This window comes from Strigops habroptila, chromosome Z (assembly GCF_004027225.2).
Source record: "Strigops habroptila isolate Jane chromosome Z, bStrHab1.2.pri, whole genome shotgun sequence".
Lineage (NCBI taxonomy): Eukaryota > Metazoa > Chordata > Aves > Psittaciformes > Psittacidae > Strigops > Strigops habroptila.
In genome coordinates this window covers 39115460-39137822 of record NC_044302.2, presented here as the reverse complement: position 1 = coordinate 39137822, position 22363 = coordinate 39115460, and the positions used below count along the sequence as shown (strand labels likewise).

At 39.3% G+C, this 22363-nt stretch overlaps 1 protein-coding gene across 1 annotated transcript; it reads left to right on the top strand.

Annotated features, from left to right (window-relative positions):
• The first annotated feature begins 3375 nt into the window (after positions 1 to 3375).
• LOC115600551 (zinc finger protein 474-like) lies at positions 3376 to 15536 on the top strand. Its single transcript, XM_030469658.1, is given in 4 exon segments — positions 3376 to 4288; positions 11473 to 11650; positions 15270 to 15350; positions 15353 to 15536. Coding segments are annotated over 4 exon segments (1026 nt in total). The 5' UTR covers positions 3376 to 3586; the 3' UTR covers positions 15418 to 15536.
• Positions 15537 to 22363: the final 6827 nt, after the last annotated feature.

Sequence of the window (22363 nt, the reverse complement as noted above, 5' to 3'; positions counted from 1 at the left end):
CGCAAAGAAGGCCTTTTCGGAGAAGAGTTTCAACTTGCCTGTATAGGTTGAATCACACATGGCAGCTAAGGGAAAGCAGCATTAGTGAAGCTTGGATAATAATGGTATTGCTGCAATTTCTGGTTCGGTTAAGATTAAGAGTAGTGTTGCAAAGGCTCCTGTTGCCTCTTTAGGACAAGAAGATAAGAAATGTACTGAGCTATTTTCACTCTTGTCATCCTGTTCTATTTTGGATAAAGTGAAGCTCTCAGCCTGATGCTGAACTAGCCATAGTATTTCCCTTGCTTTTAATTAAATTGAACTCTTAGTTGCAAGTGCCCTGTCACTACAATTCATGAGATTGTTTTTTAAGTATAGTACTCAGTGGAACTGCAGAGGAGAGGAATGTTTTCCCACAGCTACATGCAATGATCAACTGTACCTTTCAACTTTATTAAATGACACGTTGAAACATCTTTAAAGAAAAAAGTAAGAATTTTTTATGTTTTGAAAAGAAATGTTAAATCCCAACCCGGATTTACTTCCACACGTTTACCACTGAGCTTGAGAAAAGAACAATTGAGCTGCTCATATGTCTTTTCAGTTCACACTGAATTTATAGGAAGTTTCCAAATAGGAACGGTCAACTTGGCAGGAATAAATGTAGACCAAATGGTGTAATCCCCACAAGGAAGCATAATTCTGTTATGAAGTATTTACAATAACAAGCTTGGAAATCCAACAATAGGTTATATTGTTAATAGGTTGTTTATAGCATCTTTTATTGACTGATTCATTCTTAATGGTAACAGATTTAGTCCCCTAACATTCTTCATGTGGCAGGCAGTTCGATGACCGCTGTTGCTTTAAGAATCCTCTCAGGTAGCAGAAAATATTTTTCTGACATAAATCAATAAATAGGACATAAATACAACCTTGCAGAGTTCAGAAGTTCCATGAAATGTAGCTGAACTTTCTGATGCTCCCTTCCTGTGACCCTCCAATCACCCTTCTCTCCCCTGCCTTCATGACCCTTTAATGTTTCACTGGCTTTCCATTCTTTTCATCGTCCTAAAAGCTTGGCTACTTCCCAACTTGGATTCATCTAACAGGCCACCCTCCCTGGAAACTCTCCCAGGCTTTGAAAGGGCTTTGCAGTAGAGTAGCCTCAATGCTAGTTTGCAAATTTAAATTTCAAATACTATTGACATTCACCTGACTGAATCCCATGCACAACCTTGTCAAAACTGGCAAACTCCTGCAGTGGCAAGTTGTGGTACAAAGTCATTAGCTTTCTGTAAAATTATGATAAGAAAACTCAGACCTTCTAAAAGGAAAACAAGGGAATGGCTTTGGGATTTGTTGGAATACTTTCTACACAGTTCACAAAGTTTTTTGCATTAAAGGAACACCTCTGGTAAGGGCAAAAGGTACTTCTTTAAAATGCGATAGCACCAGTTTGAAAACAGCTAGCTGCTGTAGCTATTAATTGCTACTGTCCAAACTGCTTGAAACCTTTGTTTCTGTGATAGTTTGTAGTATGCTTTTCCACCATATATGTCACAATTATATATTGTATAAGAGTCAGACAAAAAAAAGTCTTTTTGATATCTGAAACAAAAATTCGAGTGCTACAGTTTTGCATATCCTTTAACATACATTATATACTTATCTGATGCTTCAGACATGAGAGGATGCTACAGCTTTGTAATTTACCATATTTTTCCACAGACTGAAGTTATGTAATAGAATTTTAGAGGAAGAATTAAATTTAAGTATAATGTTTCTCAAGAATTTTATTTTAAACAGCTAACTACCACTTAGTGGTTCACAGACATTTGTTCCAGTACAAATCACAGACTGCGTCTGATGGTCTTCACAGCTTCCAATTTGCATACAAACAAATCTGAGCTTCATAGTACATTTTGTGAAATGAGTGTCACAAGTGTCCCTGGAATATACAGCTTTGTGAAAATCTAAGCAAGCAGCATGAATGTAGCAATCAAAACATCTTTGTGTGCCTGGCAAGATGTGAACCTGATGACAATTTGTCTTTTTCACTGTTGCCCATGTCCTAGAATATTTGTAAGAGACTAGAACCAGACCAGTGCTTCTCAGGGGCACAAAGTTTAAGTTTGTCATCTCAAAACAAAACTATGACAAATTAAAATCTCAATGAAAAAAAAGTGTCCTTCTCCTGGGGTTTAGGAAAATTCAACTGCTGTGTTCAGAGGTGGGAGTGAAAAGGCTATTGAGTGGGAGCAAAGTCTCCCATTTTGACATCAAAAAAAAAGCAGTTCAGAGGAGATCCAGGTTGGTTGGTTGCAGCAGGGAGTGACCTGAGATGGGTCAGTGGGATCTCTGGGTGGACAAGTTTGAGAGTTAAAGACCCCCTAAAAGTTTGGAAGGGTTGAGATAAAGTTTGGAATATTCTGGAAGGGCAAGATAACTCTAAAGTCAGATGTTTCTTTTATTATAAAGTATAAAGTAATGACCTTGCTGTCCTTTGCAGGCCCTTGTCTGTGCAACCTCTTGCTCACTTGAGACTAAAGCTAGACTGCTAGTTATTTTGTATTCTTGCAATAAGACAATAGCCTCCACTGCAGCATGCTTACAGTCTGAATTTTATTTTCTGATCCTTGGAGGACCAGCCCAAAATATTGTCTTTCTGAGAAATGAACATTTAAGTGATACGGTTGAAAAACTTAAAAATGTTTAACACTCTCTTCTTGAGACTCAACAGAGTGCCCCTAATCTTCTCCTCATATGTCGTGCTCTTCAGGCCCAAAGCATCTCAGAAGCCCTTTGATAAACTTGTTCCATTTTATTAATATCTCTCCTCATAGGGAGAATCAAGACTGGCCAGAGAATTTGAGATACCACCTCACAAGTGCTGAGTAAAGGGGCCTTATAATTTCCTTCAGCCTACAGACTGGAAACATTTTCTTTGCTGTCTGTCCCTTTGGAGATCGGACATTAATATCTCTCTACTGAGGGACTTGTTTTCATTTCTCTTGAGGCAGTGAAATTATGTTTAACTATCGAATGGCTTACAAATTAAAGATTGTGTCAAAAATACCAGTTCTGTCAATAATGGAAAATAAAACACATTGATTATACTTACTAATTATACTCAAACCTGCATCTATTTCTGTTTGTGCAGACCCATCTTCTTTCATGTCCTTTAGGAGTTTACAACCTCTGAGACTAGAATTTAGATTTACATTGTTCCGCTGGTCATTAGGGGCAGGATATATGTGATGTTATCTGTCTGCTATTTAAAAAGAAAACTGAGTAATAATGTAAACTGATCCTTGTGATAAACTAAGGTTGGTAACCTTAACAAGAGAGATGGTGTTTATTAATATGTACTGAATTAATTTGTTTCAGGATCATGTAAAACCAAAAGGCAAACCAAAACCACACAGAAACCCTCTTTTCCTACTGAAATGGCCATTAGATGCAGTTTTCCAGCTCTGAAGTCCCTAGAATAGTCTGGCCCATGAAACTGAATTAAGAAGATGGAGCATCATGCTGACTAACAAGGGCTTCCACAAGCCTTTTATGTGTCAGAGAGAGAGAAGTTTCTTGAAATGCTATACTCTTCATGGAAAGAAATGTCAAGAATAAGAATGTGAACAAAACCTGTAACACTTTGCCAAGTGCCAGAGAAGCCCATACTAGTGTCTCTAGCCTCTTGCTTCCAGAGCAGGTTTCACCATCTAACGTGTCGGATCTTCCCAGAATTTTGCCCAAAGTAGTGCATCCAGAAGCTGGATCCCAGAAAAGGCGACCAGGCACTGCAATAGTATCAAAACAGTCAGATTCTTCAAACATGTCTCAGGTGCCACTGAATCGGCCAGTCATCCCACCAAGAAGACCTTGTTTCAAGATATGCTATATCTGTGGCAGAGAATTCGGATCACAGTCTGTACCTACACATGAACCCCAGTGCCTAGAGAAGTGGCGTACTGAAAACAATCAGCTACCAAGTCATTTTAGAAGACCCAAGCCCAGGAAACCTGAGGTCCTTACTGGTGGTTCCTATACGTTTGCAGCTGAAAATGAGGCAGCTTATCAGAGCACTCAAGCTCAGCTCCCGCCCTGTAGAAATTGTGGCCGAACCTTCTTTCCTGACCGTCTCATGGTGCACGAAAAGTGTTGCAGAGGAGGTAGCAGCAGCGTGGGGCAATCACGCGCTAGCCCCAGTACATCTGTTAAAGGCCCAGGCTTTGGGTCTGCCTCAGCAAGTGATCCATCCAAGACCCATCTAGGCAAGAGTGGGGCTGCACCAGCCGTATCAGACAAGGTAAATTGCTAAGCATGTGGAAGGGTGTGGATCCATTTTGATGCTAGGAGCTCCAAGGAAGACTGGGTTCCCATAAAATTTAAAATCACTTTCCTTCAGAAGGATCTTTTGGCTCCATGAAAATGTTTCTACGCTGAACAGTAGGTAAAGGGAATGGGAATACTCTGTGTACAAGGGAAACTGCTTATTCTTATTTCTTTCGCTTTTCCTGTTGAAAGGGAGTAGTTGGGTTCTCATACTCTATTGTCCTGTGAGAATTATGTCCCCAAAAGGGACCATTGTGTGCTATAATTCCCTAGAACATTCTGTTGGGCAGCTCAGGCAAGCTTTGATTTTTATGTTTTAGCAGGTATTAAGTATTTTTATTTAGTTAACATGAAATACAATGTTTCATTATCCTGTAAGCTCTCCAGAGATTTTTTTTTTTACCATTATTCTTAACCTTGGCGTGGAACATGAGTTTACTGAGTACTGCATGTTCAAAAGCAGCAACTCGGGGTGTAACAACAAAATAAATAAGACTGCACATTTCTTTCCACTGAATTTGATTCAATATCCAAGAATAAAGAAGCTGATTCACATTATCCAAAAGCTACACAAAGTTTTGGAAAATGACATATTTTTTTTTTCTGCACTTGTTTCTACACAAGTTGTCTTTAGGCCAGGAGTTTTGCAAGATAGATGTCTAAATTTAGGCACAGTGTCTAAAATAAAAGGCTTTTTTTGTTTGTTTGGGTTTTTTTTTGTTGTTTTCAGTGGAGGTTGGACTCCTGATTGCGTACGCTACTTTTGAAAATGGGATTTAGCTTCCTCAGTCACCAAAGGAGCACAGTGCTATGCAGAGCATTTGTAAAAATGTTTTGAAAGTCAAAGCATTTTATATTGTAGTTTTCCAGCTGCTGAATAAAATGGGGATAACAGAACTACCCCAACAACCATGAGAATGAAGACAACATGGGGAATTTTTATATTTTGCTATTTAAGGCCACTAATTCATAGTTATTGGCAGGTTAGGTCCACTCCTCAGATCAGCAAATTTCAAATCACCCACTAACAGCTCAAAGTGCTGCAGAGGTGCATCTATAGCTATAGGGAAGATGTTCTTATTGTGTTACACTATATTGTACCATTTACCAAAGAACTGTCATTGCTGTAAAGGTGATTGTTCAATGAAAGACATGGGTGTGAAACAGAGAGTTTTGTTTGTCACACATAATTCTGTATGGTTTTTAAAAAAAAAATGGGGAGGGGGGGAGAGGAAAAGTGTCCATAGCTATATCAAAAAAACTCAACCAAAAAGAAAAGCCAAAACAACCCAAAACAGCCAAGTTTAGAGTGTGGTTTGGCTTTGAGAGTGACCCTGCAAAAATGTTGCCTTCTTGCACAACGTATCTTCTCCCTGCATGGATTCAGTCACATCTGTTGACTTGTTGAAAAACATTATTATTACCGCTTTTTACTTCCATGAGCTCAGCAGAGCCAGAATGAAATGTATTCAAATCTGTTCTTCCTTCTGTTTGAACAACAGGTTTCCTCATTTACTTGAAAGCAGTTTCAGTTCATCAGTTGTAGCAAAAGCAAGGAGCCTGTACAGCTTGCAGTTTGTAATTGATTCTGAAGAACTTTATTAGTAACAGTAACTTTCAGGAAGGGATGATTTTGCCTCTCTGAGGACCTTCATTTTTGTTAGTTTTATAGCTGTCCTTTTGTACAGAGGTACAAAAGGCAGAGATAGGCACGGAAAGAGTGAAAGAAATATCCTGTGATCCCAGTGGCTGCGCAGTACTGGCAAACTGCTTCTAAGTGGTCAAAAGAAGCCTCTTTTCCACAGGTTTAAATTCTCTGTGTGAGAGTCACCATCTCCAGTTAAAAGTTTTGAAAGGTCCACATCCTGAAGTATGTTGAAAAGCACTAAGCTAACGGAAGGCCTGCAGGTTTGCTATGAACTGGGACAAGGTCTGGGTCTTCTCTGCAGTCTTCTTTATCTTTTTCCAGCATATGGTTTGAATTTTGTTCACCTTACCAGCTACTCAGCTGCATATTAATTCTGTTAAAAAATATCAGTAATGAAGTGAAATGGCAGCCTGCTTTGGTCCTGACAGGAAAGCATTTGGGGCTTTAAAAGTTTGAAATTCCTGATTCAGCAAAATGTCAGAGGGAAAGAATAACTGAAAAACCAAACCCCAACCATTGCAGAAGTCAAATTAACTCATGCAGTCGAAGATGTCCTAAATTAAAAAGCTGGATTTTCCTCATTTTTAAAATAAAGATCTGACTGATTTGGTGGTATATCATGTGAAGGGCATTTTAACTTTACAACTGCAAACCCTTTTATCTGCATGCCTCTGTCCTGGAGCTCTCTCCCCCTTAGCCAACGCAAGATCAACTCGACCAGTATCGTTACTGACAAACAATTTGTTCACCATTAAATGCCTTCGCAGCTGGAGACTCAACAGCCTCCATAAGCCATCGCTTCCACTAACTGTCCTTGCTTTCAGAATCCATGAAGACATCTGACTTAATCATGTCTGGCTGTGTAGAACAGCCTATGTTTAAGAGACAATCAATCAGGGGTCATATCGGCTCAGAAATTCTGTTTGGTTTGTGCTGTGATATCCCAGGCAATGGAAGTGATGTCTGGAACTACTGAAGCCTGGACTTGCACTAGAGCAGAGTGTGCTTTTTATTCTTTCAGAGACCAAAATGTCTGCTACATGTGAGTATTAACAACTTGCTGTGGGTATATGTGCTATAGTTTTTTTTAATAGCAGATAATGCTAAAATTCTATCAGACGTGTCACTAGCATCTGATGCTGCCACCTGCTGTTTTCTTCTTATCAAGTTATCTAAAAGTAAGATTTCAGTGACATGTATCCTTTACTGTATTGTAATGCATTTTAACACAGCATAAGTTTTGAAAACTTGTGTAACAACAAAATGTTGATGTAGTATCTTGCTCTAGCATAAAGTCATCTACTTACTTGGTAAAATGAAAACTCTTTCAGATGCTGTGCAATTCTAATGAAGGTGGGAAGTCAGTGATCAACTTTGTCTGCCTCAGTTGCAGCACTTTCAAACATCTTAGAAGAATACTGACAAATATATTTGCAAACATAGGAAGTTGGATGAGAATAGACAGTGAATGGATGGTTTGAATGAAACTTACTGAGTATTGCCACTGGGAATGACTGAGCTTCCTGCTTTTCTACCTTTACACAAAATGCCATGTTCATTATACTAACGTATTTCTTTGAAAAGACAGCAGATCAGGAGTAAAATGGGATATTCTAATGCTTCCAGTGGTGTAAAATCTTTAATTGCTTCATCATCTGGCAGAATTACTTTGTTGTTCAAGGAAATTTCATATGCAGGCATGTGACCTGTGCTAGTGTTAATCTGCTGTTGTGTCAGGGCAGTGTTTAACAGCATTCCAGAGGGCTGTGGAATGCACCTTCGGATGGTCGTGAGAGCCCTGCCACAGCTTGTCCTTGTCCCGTAAGTAAAATGCCTCTTACTTGCCAGAGAGGAATATGTGGAAAGGGCTGCTTTCATACAACACAATGCTGTTGCTAAGTGTGTGCGCCAGTCTTTTCCTGAGCCTCTGTTCCTTGGGCAGTTCAAGCCTACAATGGGAGCTTTGGCCTAGAGCAGGAGGTCTCCCCTCTTCCCATTCAAATACATGGATAATTGAACAAATAAGAAAGGTGGGGGGGTGCACAGTCCCGGATAATAAATATTTATGGAGGGAGTTTGAGAGTCATCTTATTGGGTGTACTTAAGAAGAAATTAAAAGCTTTCTGCAGTATGGGAGGATTTGACCTCACATAACACCATAACAGCAGCCTGGGGCTAACCTCAAGTAATGTCAGGTCTATTGAAAACACATAGTGGCGTAGCCCTCTGAGCTAAATAACTTTATTCATGGTCATGCAGACATAGTTAGCAGTCTTGGAGAAAAAAGAAAATACTGAGACACCAGAGGAAAGCCTAACTGCACTGTCAGGTTTTTGTAGGTATTTTTATAATAACACATATCCTCAGGAATAGACCTTCCCTACAACCCTTTTTAAAAGTGAAAAACAAAGCAGTGAGCAGACAGCCTAGCCACTGGCCTGTGAGTAGTTTGGGTTGGAAAATTGTGGTGATTCCAAAAATAGTTTAGTTTCAAACTGCAGGCCTCCAGATGTGACATTTGGGATAGGCACACTCTGAAGAGAAAAAGAAATGAAGGATAAATATCATCAGCTGTAGAAATTCCAAAAATAAAGCTTATCATACCTTAGATTCCACAGTGAAGCAACAACAGAGTTGTTACTACCAGTTGTAAGGATATTGTCCTTTAAGTTTTATTTTTCAGCTTTTTAACATGTGTGTGTTTTCAAAGAAGGATTTCTGTACACAATTGGACTTGCGATGGTGGTTCTGCATTTCTGGGGGGAAAAAAGAAAATCCATCCTTAGAGTGATTTGATCCCTTTTAATTAATTCTGGTCTCTGCTATTGTTTCTGTACAATTTTTAATCGTAGAAGTTATAAAACAGACATTTCTACTTGAACAGATTTCTTAAACATTCGTTTCAACAAATAAGATTTAGTTATGAATCAATCCCAATAGATAAGTTTGGAATCAGAATCCTCTATTTAGCTGCAGGCCTGGTTTTACTCATTTGCAACACAAAAGCCACCTATAAACACTCTGTCAGGACCTGGAGGGTTCATAGTACTGCTCATTCAGACTTTGGGTTTTCAGGTGAGACTGCCAGCAAGACCATCTCAAAACTCTGGAAATTTCCCTGGATGGAGATCTCTAACTCTTGTCTTGCTGTTCTGTGGCAGCTGTTCAATAGTAGAACATCACAGTGACTTTAGAACAAGTGTAATGGATTTGAATGATGCAGCCAGAGACAAAAGGCTATCTTTGTTCACTAGGGAAATACAGCTAAGATGAAAAACTACTTGATTTTTACAAAGATATTTCTGTGTGTCTGTTAAATTTATTGAGAGTATTTAATTTTATAAGTGATTTTTCACCTGTCTAAGATCAGGACTTAAGTCTCCTCGAAGCTATACGTTTGTTTTAATTATGCTGCTCCATATGTTGGCAAGTGCAGTGCAGGCTAAATAAGCATGATTTTCATTTGTATTAGGATTCCTCTTCCCCAGTCTGGTAGTACATAAAGAGTCCATACAAACTGAACGTAAATCAAGTTGCTCTTTCCTCATTTTCAACCAATAAATAAACTATTTTACTGAATGGCAGGAACCTAGCTAATGAAAACTATTGAGAAAAATGTGTTCCCAATGTTTTTACACCTAGCATTTTTTTAGAAAACCATTTCCAAAATATTATAAACATACCCAGGATAATCATGCACACTGAAACGAGTCCCCTGACCTCAAGAGTTTAGACTAGTAACCTTATCTAAAGGTCTCTGGAGCTTACAAAGAAACATACATTGTGTTCAAAAGACTCCATATCTGGACCCAGAATCTTATATCCAAATCAGACAAGATCTAGCTCAAGAGCTGAAGTAAGGAAGTAGGTGAAAATTGATAATGAAAAATTAGTGGGCATTCTTAAAACAGCTGTTGCTATATTCAGCTATGAACAGGAAGAGTAGGTTATGCATATATATTAAAAACTTTTTTATCAAAGATAGCTAAGGAAATTCCATTTAAAAGTTAAGTGAATGAAAACGTCCCTGGAAAAACCATCTTTAGATAAGTTATATTTCAAGTCACTGCGAGAACTTTCCAGATGAACTCCAACTTTTCCCAGCAAAAACACATTTTGTAGAATAGTATTTCTTCATGTAATTGAGTTTACATGTGTGATACAGGAAAGAAAGCTTATGCAGATCGTTCACTAATGACATTTTCAGACTCTAGCATAAATGCGAAAAGAGCTGCCCAGAATTTCTTGAATACACTGATGAATACACAGAGAGATTCATAAATACTAGAACAGGTTATGCTTTGTCTTACACAGCAGCAGATGAGAAAATTAAATCCTCGCCTCCCTTGTTTGAGTGAGAAAGGCTTCCTGTGTTTGGTCTGGAATGGCTGTCCCTCTACCTTTAGGAGGGCAGGCTATAGCACGACTCTTACTGGTATTCTGCAGTCAGTAGTGCAGGCCGTACTGGCAGTCATGAGACCCATCAGTGTGCCTCAAAATGCTGCAGTGCATTTTTACACTACCCTGGAGCAGAGCTGGTACTGACAGCATGCCTAGCCCAGGACGCACCTAACAACACAGTTGAACCCATTATCTGCAATACCACAGTAATTATATATTTTTCAAGCTTAGAATATGCATTTGTGAGGTTTGTGGTTGAGGGATTTTTATTTTAATTCCGTTGAGATGTTCTCCTCTGCAAACAAAAGCAGATCTTCAGTGCAGAAACAATGACTTGCTTAGCGTGCAGTTCTGCCCTCGCTGCAGTCACTGGCAAAGTTTACACTGAGGCCTTCAGGGTAAACAAGCAACAGTTCCTAGTTCGCCCCTCAATCCTGAAATATCCTAGATTGATTTTAATCTGTCAAGGCCAAGAATTTCACAATCTTGCTGACCTGCGGCAGAAGTAACACAGGGTTAGGTACCACAATCACGAGCTTGAGACAGCTACCCTCACTGTCCAGCTGAAGAGAGATCCTAAGGCTGGACACAGCGCTTTAACTGTGTTCTGCCTGGAGATGGGGTCTTTCTGCTACTGTGCTAGACACCAGCAGTTCTGCTGAGGAAGCTTTTGTTGCTGCTTTTCATGTTACTTCTCTTTGGTAGGTAAAAAAAGGGCTTCAACATTTAAGGTGGACACTGTGCTGCAGCAGCTTGATCATGCTGAGGAGTTGTTTCTGCATATGAAGACTCAGCACTTCCATGAACTTGATGGTGTGAAAATAAAAAGGGCTAAAACTTGTGTAGCTAAGTATTAATTAGGTAACACACACAAATTGTCAGCCCAGTATCTGCAGGAACCTACCTGTCCCAGGTGGCCAGTTAATGAGACAGTATCTCTTATAAGCTTCAAGAATGTATCTAGACAAAACGAAACTGATACAGTTACACTGATTTCACAGATATAAATAATTTCCTTAATCTACATGATTGTTTCAATTCAAAGTTGTTCTGACTCAAAATTAATGTTGAAAACAGTATATTTTATTCTTCACAATTATTATTTGCAGGCACAAGTGATAAAAAGGCCAACAGTGATTTGTTACATATGTGGCCATGAGTACGGGACAAAATCTATTAGTATCCATGAGCCACAATGCCTGAAAAAGTGGCACCAGGAGAATGACTTGCTACCCAAGCACTTGAGAAGGCCAGAGCCCAAAAAGCCTGAAGTCAGACCTGTGCAAGGTAAGCTACAGATCAAATGAGGAAATGGGAAGAAGAAAGTGGGAGGAATAAAAAAAAAAAAAAAAAAAAAAAAAAAAAGAAGGAAAATTTAAGCAGTAGATTACTTCGTGGTTTGCAAGTACTTCTTTCTCCTATTCACTCCAAAGAGAACATAGCCATAAGGGCTTGTTTTATGCTTTCTGTTGACTATCTTGTTCTCCTTTTGTACTGCATCCGTGAGAAATAAGAGTAGTTGTTGCCTTGCGGGACGTGCCTCTTGAGACAGTCCTCTTTATGTGTCAGTATGTTCTGAATAAAAACATGAAAGGATTAGCAATCTGCTTCACAGCTACATCATTACCTTTTGACTAGTTCCAACGCTGTAAACAGACACTTTTTAAAATGGGAAAGAGCATCCAAGGATAATGTACAGACTTGATACATACAGTCATTAAAATAAAATACCCTTCAGCACAGGGATAGATACTTCAGCCAGGTTTTATACTTACAGCATTGGTTAGAAAAAACAACCTGACACTGGCACTTAGCACTGGTAAATAGTGAATGGCCTTGAGAAGTTCTGTGGTAAAATAAGAAATACAATACTAGATGCATGATGACTGGTAGGAAAAAGGTATTTTTAAAATCTATTAAACCTAGGACCTTAAGATCATCTAAGGGAGTTGGAACTAGGTGATCTTAAGGTCCTTTCCAACCCTGACCATTCTATGGTTCTGTGAAAATCTACCTATAACATATACTGTAGTTTCAATTTTTTATTAAAATATAGTTATGGATGAAAATGCAGTATCTTTTACTATGAACATCCAGAGGATTTCAAGCCTTAGAAGCTTTCTTTATGACACTATTATAATGTTTGTATTATAACCACAGTGGGGAAAAAATATATGTAGTTTAAGCTAAATATTATATTTCTGTCAATTATGTGTGTTTGAGCTGTGGGTTCTGTTTTGTAAGTTGCCCAGATCCTGCCTCTTCAAATCTATGAAAATAAATGATCCTTAGCACCCAACAGACCTGGGCTCCCATATGTATCCCAGGAGTATGTACTCACTATAGAACCAAAAGAAAATATTACCTGCACTTTGCCTGGAAGCTGCTCCAAGAACTGCCCCAATCCCACAGAAAATTGTTTCACCGTGTCAGCCGGATGCTTCCCCTGGCCCTGTCAGCTGGTCTGAGCTACTTTGGGCCAAATTTGAACCACTTGCTCACAGGCGGTTAATTCACCCACTTTTTTTTTTCATATTCCCCATAATTTCCCGCAGCTTCCCCTAAAGTCTGGAAAAGTAGGCTAATTCTCCTACAGCTCACTGTGAAAGAGTTATCACTAGATCAGTTTACAACAGTACAAAGAAATATGTCCCCAGAAGAAACACACAGAAAAGAGCAGGGTTGCTGAGAATACTAGCCAGCTGACCGAAATAATAATAATAATAGCTCAAATAATGTCAAATCAGGGCTTGGTTAACATATTTGAGGCAGGAGAGTTGAATCTGCAGTAAAAGATGGGTTCAAAATGCATTTTCATTGTATTTGCTCTTTTTGTTGTTAAGCTTTTCTTAATATTACATGTTGTGTGGTAAAAAAGATGGAGAAAATGAGAATTCCATCTGAAAGAGGAGGATGTAAAAGGACAAATCAGGTTATTCTGAAATACACTGTTCTTATTTTGAAGGAGTGGAAGCAGAAAGACAACCACTCTTTGAGAGAACAGTCCAGCAGAAGGCTCCCAGATATGAATCAGAATATTGTCTCATTTATGCAATGAGTCATATCAGGCGCCGCGCATCTCTTACGAGGTGGTGTGTGCCTGTGGTTCCCCAGGGGTCACTGACCTGCTTCCAGCATCTGTTCTTAAATGCCTGATGGTGCAAGTCTGATCAGTTCTGTAGCTTGAGCTAAAATTTCTGTTCCCCCTGCAGTTGCCTCATGGTCCTGGCCTTGAAAAAATAATCTCAGTGTTGCTCTTTTTCCATAAGACTTACTCTCGATCATCTGGTAAATGCTATAACTGACCTTGAGACCACATACACGTACTACATGTCTCACAGTCTCTCAACTTAGGGAGGAGGGATTACCCCTGTTGTTGAATGGAACAGGCAACATTCAAAAAAAGCTCAGAAATATTAACTGCTTACATAAAACTTTTTATAACTAGCATAAATCTTTTTCTGAAAACTCAAGTGTCATGGGAAGACAACCGCTGCCCTGATTACACAGTGTTTTGTTTGTGGAATGCCTAACACATGCCTGCAAGGAGAAAGTCATCTCTCTCTTTTTTTAATATTCCATAAACTTTCCAAAGTACAGAAAATACACATTCATTTCCTGCAAGCAAAGGGGATATTTGTCTCAGCCAAGAAAAGAAACACTACTTGGTTGCTCTTCTAACAAAAAGAACATTAGGAACAGGCATATTAAGAGATCTAAGGCTTATTGTGGTTATGTGAACCAATGGATATGAATCACATTAAAGCTGTATGGGCCTTTAATGAAGAGCTCTATCATGTGCCAATGACAGAAACCATGGAATATTTTTAATTGCACAAATCATTTTCTTTTGAAAATTGTCTGCTGCTAATAGTACAAAGACAAAACTGATTTTTTTGTTCTTTTTCTCTATTGTCATACCTTTTGAGAAGGGCAAAGCAAATACATCTTCAAATAGAGCCATGTGTATTTTTTTCTGCATGCACTTCAAATGAAAACTCTTAAGATCTAAATCTAGGTATTAAGCAACCTACCTGGCCTTTTTGGAAATCAGTTTGAAACAACACTATGTGAAAGTCCATTTCAAGATGAAAATAAAGAAGATTTTTTTAATAGTCAAATAAAATATTGAAAATACATCTGATGTGAGTGAGTGAGTGAGTGAGTGAGTGAGTGAGTGAGTGAGTGAGTGAGTGAGTGAGTGAGTGAGTGAATGAAGAATGCTCCTGAGCTTTCAGAGCAGTCACTCTTCCCACAGTGGAAAATAACTGAGGGTAAGACTGGGTTAGTGTTTAGATGACAATAGCTGCATCAGTGCAATGACCTCACTGGAAATTGTGGCTTACAAGAACTGTAGGTATTGTCTGTAAAGGTTTTAGGCTTACCTAAGCTTAACTCTACTTACTGACAAAACTTGCATAGACTTCAACAGGAAGAAAATTTGGCCCCTTGTCCAGAGCAATACAAAGAGCATATTCTCAAGGATGATATGCTCCTGCCCATTGCTATGATCAGATAACACATGCTTATTAAACAGAACTTGAAGTAAAGCCAAAAAGTGAAACTTGATGGTAACAGTATGCATGCAAAGATGTTAATAATTAGATGAGAATGCATATCATAACACACAGCATGTTGTTCTTTCTGTACTCGCATACAATACAAAATGATTCAGTTTGAAGTTAATTTAATTCAACCCTTGGGACAAAAAGCAGAGTCTTTTTTATGTATTTTTTTACGCTTTCGCTTCTTTCTTTTCTTTCTTTCTTTTTCATTTGCAAAAGCAATACGGTTTAGTTAAACCAAAAGGCTCAGTCAACAGGTATTTCCTGAAAATATTTTCCATAAAGACTTGAATGTGGGTCTCCAGAGTGAAAGCTGATACTTTCTTTTTTTAATTTTCCAGCCAAAGGCTTCTATGATCTCGATTCTTTAAATGAGGCTGCCTGGATCAGCGCCCAGAACCAGCTTGTTCCATGTGATATTTGTGTACTTTTCTTCCAGACAGACTGATAGTCCACCAGAAGTCCTGTAAACCAAAACCTGCAACATGAAGTGGATGTAACACATATGCATGCATATTCGTGCATGCTGACACAGGTGTGGGTGAGTGTGCATGAATACACACACACATGCACTCATACCTTTCAGCCAAACCATAAGAGAAATAAAATCCAGCTGGAGAGCCATGGGCTTCAAAACTGTAGTGTGTTTTCAGATCTCAGCATCCAAAAGCCTCCAGAGTAAAATCAGCGGTTGCTACTGTGTAGTGTATGATCAAATATGGTGATTTTTTAGCTCTAACAAAAATTCTTCCTCATTTCTGTTTTTCGGATAGCCTCACCTTGAAGCCACAGTTTGAGAGGGTTGGTATAATACTTGAAAGTAATATGAGCTATTTTCTTTCCTCTCCTGATCCTGTGCTTTGTAGGGTACAGCAGAACCCAAGTGAAGAATCCTCCCAGGCTGTTTTCTGAATAGCCGTGTTGTCTTCATCTCTGTTGGTCAAATATGGGATGTTCTTCAGCCCCACTCCTTTCTTTTTTTAAAGCCTTTCAGAACTTAGCTATCTGGATCTTTGAAAGAAGTTGGGCCTTCTGTATGCATTTCCCATTCTACATGGAGTTTTTTGTATTCAGCAGACAGGAAGAAGCAAGCCATAGCTGTTAGTCACCTTTCACTGCAGAGATCTTGAAAACAGTGTCCCACAGGGATCCATCTAGTGGTTTTTCAACAGAACTGAGAGACTGGGAGAGATGTATAACATCAGGAGCTCCGTTGTCTGCAGGGATGTTTGACTACATGTCTCTTGCTCACTGAATATATTCTCCTACTGTTTCAGAAACTGAAGCTTCAGACAACTTCTACAAAATGAGAGTTTTGATGAGGAGCAACTCATTGAATCTCATGGAAGCAAAGCCAGAGTGATATTGATCAGGAAAATTAATTCTTTGAAAATTTTGTTTCCCCTCTACCCAAGACTTACCTAGTCAGTGTAAGGATCTCCGCTGAAGTAATGACTAATCAGAGAAACCAAGTAGATCCTCTGAATTTGTTGGTTTGGGGTTTTGTGTGTGTCCTTGTCCGTCTTTGACACAAGAGTGTTCATTGACTCCCACTTAGAGCTTAAATCCATGGAGCACTCCAGTGTTCACACGCTTGTGGGACAGTGCAGCTCATGAAGGCCTTGACTGAAACAAGTAAAGCATTCCCATATAAAGGGATCAGACATGGGATGGAAGTAGATAATGGCTGTTTTTAGAAAACACCCTAAAAGCGCCTTCTTCTTGAAGCCTTTAGCAAATAAAAAATGAATAGCAAATAGTATGAAGCAAATAGCATAGCCAGCAGGGCCAGGGCAGTGATCATCCCCCTGTACTGGACACTGGTGAGGCTGCACCTTGAATCCTGTGTTCAGTTCTGGGCTCCTCACTACAAGAGAGACATTGGGGTGCTGGAGCAGGTCCAGAGAAGGGCAACGGGGCTGGTGAAGAGTCTAGAGCACAAGTCTAATGAGGAACGACTGACGGACCTGGTTGGAGGGTTTAGCCTGGAGAAAAGAAGGCTCGGGGGGGACCTTATGTCTCTCTACAACTACCTGAAAAGAGGTTGTAGAGAGGTGGAGGGAGGTTTCTTCTCCCAGGTAACAAATGATAGGACAAGAGGAAACGGCCTCAAGGTGCACCAGGGGAGGTTTAGATTGGATATTAGGAACAATTTCTTCGCAGAGAGTGTGATCAGGCATTGGAACAGGCTGCCCAGGTATGTGGTGGCAACACCATCCCTGGAAGTGTTCAAAAACCATGTAGATGAGGCCATTAGTGACATGGTTAGTGGTGGTCTTGGCAGTCCTGGGGTAATGGTTGGACTTGATGATCTTAAAGGTCTTTTCCAACCTAGTTGATTCTATGATTCTATGATTCTGTGATTCATTTCTTGCTTAAGAATGATACCACATGATTATCCTCAGCTCAATAAATCGACCATACCAGAAATTTTGTAAGTCAGAGGAGCATGTCTTTGTCATGAACTTGGTAAAAGGAAACATACTTTTATGTTAAGCCAAAACAAGCATGGTGTGTCAGATGATTGGAATAAAATATCACCCTGCCCTCTGTGCCGAGTGTGACCATAACAGAGTACCAGTAAGGGCAAAAAGGGTAACTATTACACAAGAAAGCAACTGGGAAGGTGTTTGAATGCACTGTTTTGAAAAATGCTATTATAGTGCATAGCAATGCCAAGACACATCAGTGAACAGGTTAAATACATGGAGGAAGTAATACTCACTTTAACAAGGTACAGAAGATAGCACTATTTTTTATTATTTTACTTACTCTGAGGTGTTTTATTAAGTAGTTAGTGGGGTTATTCAAAAGATATGACAAAATCCAATACAAGTTGTTAACCAGCAATATAGGCTTCCTGATAGCACAAAAGAAACTGTACCTCATACATGTTTTCACCCTCAGGCTTAAGGCCTAGAGCTGGCTGTTACGGATCGTGTGACCAATATGACTTTTCTCAGAGCATTTACACTTACTACTGTACTTACAAATCAGATGGATGTCTTTATACATGCTAAAATGAAATATGGATACCAGCAACTTTTCCAGGCTATCAAGCTGTGTGATTTGTGGCATAAGTGAAATAAGAAGTAATATCATTGTTCTGTTATTAGAGGAATGCTCCTGGCTCCAGCCCTGGTGGGCTGTTAATTCAGACTGGGAGAGGTACCAGCATTCTTTGGCGAAAATGATTTCCAAAACAATCAATGGCACCTCAGCAGCCCTTTCATCTTCAGAATGAGAATTGTATTGTCTGAAGACAGATATCTTCAGGAGTCAAAGGTTCAGTGTCTGTTCTACAGTGCAAAGCTGTGTAAGCCCCACAGATCTATCCTTGTTAGTGTCTCCAGTGTAAGGAGAGTCACTGGCAGAGCTGGACCATCCCTCCTGCTTTTGGCTGGGAGAAGGCATGTGGTCTGAGGAAAGAACAGGGGCACTGGTCCGTGATTGCTAGACTGGCTCCTACAAGCTGGCGGCAGGCAACATCATACAGTGCAAGACCTTGGAGACTGTTATAATCTGCGTCAAGTGCTGACCCACCCACTAGCAGCCTGGTAATTGAAGGATTATAGATGTCATGTAATCTCACCTTTGTGTCCTCTCTTCCTCTTCCTGGAACCCTCTTTATTTTATCAGAGATGATAAGCAGTTTTTGGCTACATCTGCCTCAGTCTGTGATCAAGATTCAATACAGAGTCACTTTAAAAGCAGAAACATATTTTAAAGAAACTAACCCTCTGTAGGGTCCCTGCAGTCTTTGACGTTAAAAATTTAGCCCTGCTTTTTTTGTAGGACTCAGATTTCAGAGTTCCTGTGTCATTCTGAAATTTGGACTTGGAGTCCTGATGATTTTAGATCTGTCAGAAATTTCACCCAGAACAATTTTTCTGTGTTTCACTGCCAGCTCTACTCTACTCTATTTTTTATTTTCTGGGTTATTATCCCAAAAATCAATAAAATCTGCCTGATGAGCTGAGCACACTGTTTATAAACAATTACAAAAGTACAGATATTAACCATACTTCTAGTGTGCTCTTTTGTCTTGCCCAGAAGTACCAGTGTGCCCAGAGTGTATGGGAGCTCTTGAAGCCGTAAGTCTGAAGGATGGTTTCCACATCAGCCTCTGAGGGAGTCAGATGAAGATCTGTCTAGTTAAGAGCTGCCTCTGCTTATAGGTCATTGCTGCTGAGCTCTGAAATGAACAGGGGATCTGTGAAATGTTGAGCCTTACCCCTGACAGAGTCAAGTGAATACTGGGCTATAGGTGCTGATAGTGAGACCAGACCACACAGGACAGATTACTTTGTCACAAGCTTTTCTCCTGAGCTCACCAGCCCTGGTGTTAGTTTGTGCCAGTGATGTCGGTGAGTTCTGTGGCAAGATCTGTTCTGTGGGAGAAAAACTGATAATGCCTTCAAGGTATGCTGTCAACAGAGTTAAAATGACATCTTACGAGCATTTTTTGTTATTGCTTGGTATTTGTCATTCTGACTTTTTTTGCAGAAGAGGAAAAGGAAACGAGAAACTGAGCTACTTTGCTTCCTTTGTTTCTGTACTTTAGTGATTTGAAACATAACCTTATCTCCTCCACTGTTGGCTCACAGTGATTTCCAGCTCAATCCCATGTTTCCTACTGGCACAACACATTTAAACAGCTGAAAAATGTTTTTGTGTACTTCAAAACCAACAACATTCCATTTAGTTTGCCACAAATGTGCTGATAGCAGCTGAAACTATTCCTGGACAAAATATTATGTCAGAACATGGTTTGACAAAGAAAGTTCAATCACATTAAATAAATGGTGTTCCACTTTCAGACTATAAATAAAAGCCCTGACCATAAAAAAAAAAAAAAAAAAAAAAAATCAGCCAGCTGAACCTACCAGTTCCAATTAAAAAATTATGCATTTTAGAAAAGCAATCCTGAAGATCATAGTAAATCTGGATGAGTTTGACTGCAGACTTCAAAAATTGGACATTAATGAAAGAACATACAACTGCAGATAAATATTCTATATAAAGTGGTATAGTTTAGCAAGTTGAGAACATCACAATCCTTTAGTTAACATACAAGCTTCAAAAGGTCCCACATCTTTAAGGACAATAGCAAAAAATACCTAGCAGGCCTTAAAAAAACAGTTTCATGTACCCTTGCTCTTAAAGACCATCAGCACTAGACAATAGGCTGAGGAACAAAAAAATTTGTAAATGCAATGCCAGTTTCTATCTAAAAGTTATAAGAGAACTTACATAAATCTGTGAATTCTCTCTGCATGGTATAGACCTGGAAAATAAATAGCAGCATATAGAAATTATGTTTTCAGCACTGCCTCCTGACCACTGAAAATTCGTATGCTTAGGTTTTAGTTCAGGATTTGTAAATACGAAATTTGATTCTGTACTGACCGAAGCCAAGTCCCACACTGCCCAAGGGGTACAGGATGGTGACAGAAAAGCTAAGGGATTCGTCAGATGTTGACCCATATATGTCTTAACCAAATTAGTTCCTGGAAGTTTTTATGATGACACACAATTCATGGCCTATGTTTGTTTAACAACAGAATTTAATAAATAAGAATTAAGTTTGGTTTTATTACCCAGTTCAGAGAGCTGGTCCATGCTCATTGAAGGAATTCGAGTGAGGCTCTTGGCTGAATCAGTATTTTCTTCAGGGCTCCTGTCTGCCCAGGTAGTTAGTTCTCTTTCACTGTCAGTGGGATAGGGTTTCCTGAAGTCTGTATTTCTGAATGGTGTCAACCAGAGAGGGTTCAAATGAGTTTTCTGTATCTGGAGACATGCCACACTCAGCAGGACAGTAGAATTGTGCAATAGCAGAATTCAACAGGGTCATGAGGTCCACTAGGAAACCGAACCCACGCACCTGGAAAACCCTTCAAGAAGTTGCCTGAGGGACTATCTACATTCTTGCATGCTTTTAATCGCCTGCTCCTCAGTCAGTATCACAACTGACATACACAGAGTACTATTGACTCCAGGGCACACAAAGATTGGGGCCTTATCTTTAATCTATATTTCTTAGAAAACTCCCATTTGCAGTTCAATAAAAATGTTATAATCTGGGTAGGGTTGGGAAGAGAGCCATGATCGTAGAACTGGAAAATCTACCTGACAAATGAGACTCCAGGGGGTCAGACCATTTAACTTTTCAAAAAAGAAGTGCCTCACTGATGGCCTGTACATACCCAGATTACAGAGCATTCTTTTCAGAAGAAAAGATTTAACAATCTCCAAGGCAGGAAGTGGAGCTAGACAAACTCTGAAATAGAAACTCAGAACTTTCAAACAGTGGAGCAATTTATTGAGAAATGCAGTGAATTGTCTATGACAGATTTTTTGCCAATTTTCATGAACTTTTAAAGAAAATGAAATATACAGGTCTAAGATGAATAAATTCAGGCCAGCCTTGCATTACAATATGGAACATTAGACTAGAAGACTCTTCCAGATTATAATGAAATATAGTAATCGATGTATAATTTTCAGGACAAAAAGTGGTTTGCAAAAGTCTAAGAAATATTATACAAGAAGCCAATGATATCTCTGAATTAAATAATTAAGACTCAAAGGTAGCAATTTAAAAGTAGGAACTGAAAGATGTGTATCTTTTGGAAGTCTTTGCATCTTCAGTAGCCCCACTTAGGAATGTAGACCCTATCAAACATGTAAATGACAAGAAAAACTGCTTCTAAAGTCAAAACCAGTTGACCTGCGACAGGATTTTTACCTGGATTTGGAAGCTGAATCAGACTGCAAATTCAGATTGGGATAAGAAATTCTTCAAAGCAGCAGTGAGAGAGATCTCTGAATGTAAAATTTTGATATAGCCTCAAATGGAAGATCAGCTGCCAGTCTGGTCAGAAAGAAGATACTGATTTCAATACAAGTAAGTGCTTTGCCCTCCACACTTTCTCTGGCGCCTTAAGGGGAGAAAGATTTAACTAGCTTAGCTCATAGGACTTGTAAATCTAATTGGTTAGGAAACTAGCTCTTTCAGGTTAGTTTCACACTTTATTTCTGTAATGCCTCCAATTCAAAACAAGTTGTACTTATTACTGACTACTGTCTGTTTACACCAGGTTTAAAGGCTGTAAGGATATAAAAGAAGGGCACCGCTAGATGCATCTTGTGGTAAAAGCGAAAGACCTTCTTCTCCATTCTACTTTCTCTCTGCACAAGTGCTGGGTTTGTTAATGTCTGGGAGACAGACAGAATATTTCAGGAACAAAATCAGAGCACAGACTATGGTGCCAGACCTTGATAGTGATGCAGTCCACTGGGCAATGGGTAGTTTACTTATAAAAGAGAACCCCATGGGCTCCATGCAGCCCAGACTCAGGTAAATACAATAAATGCTATTAAAAAGCCATCAGAGCCTTCTCTATAGTTTTCTCTCCCCTTGCACCCTCCTCTC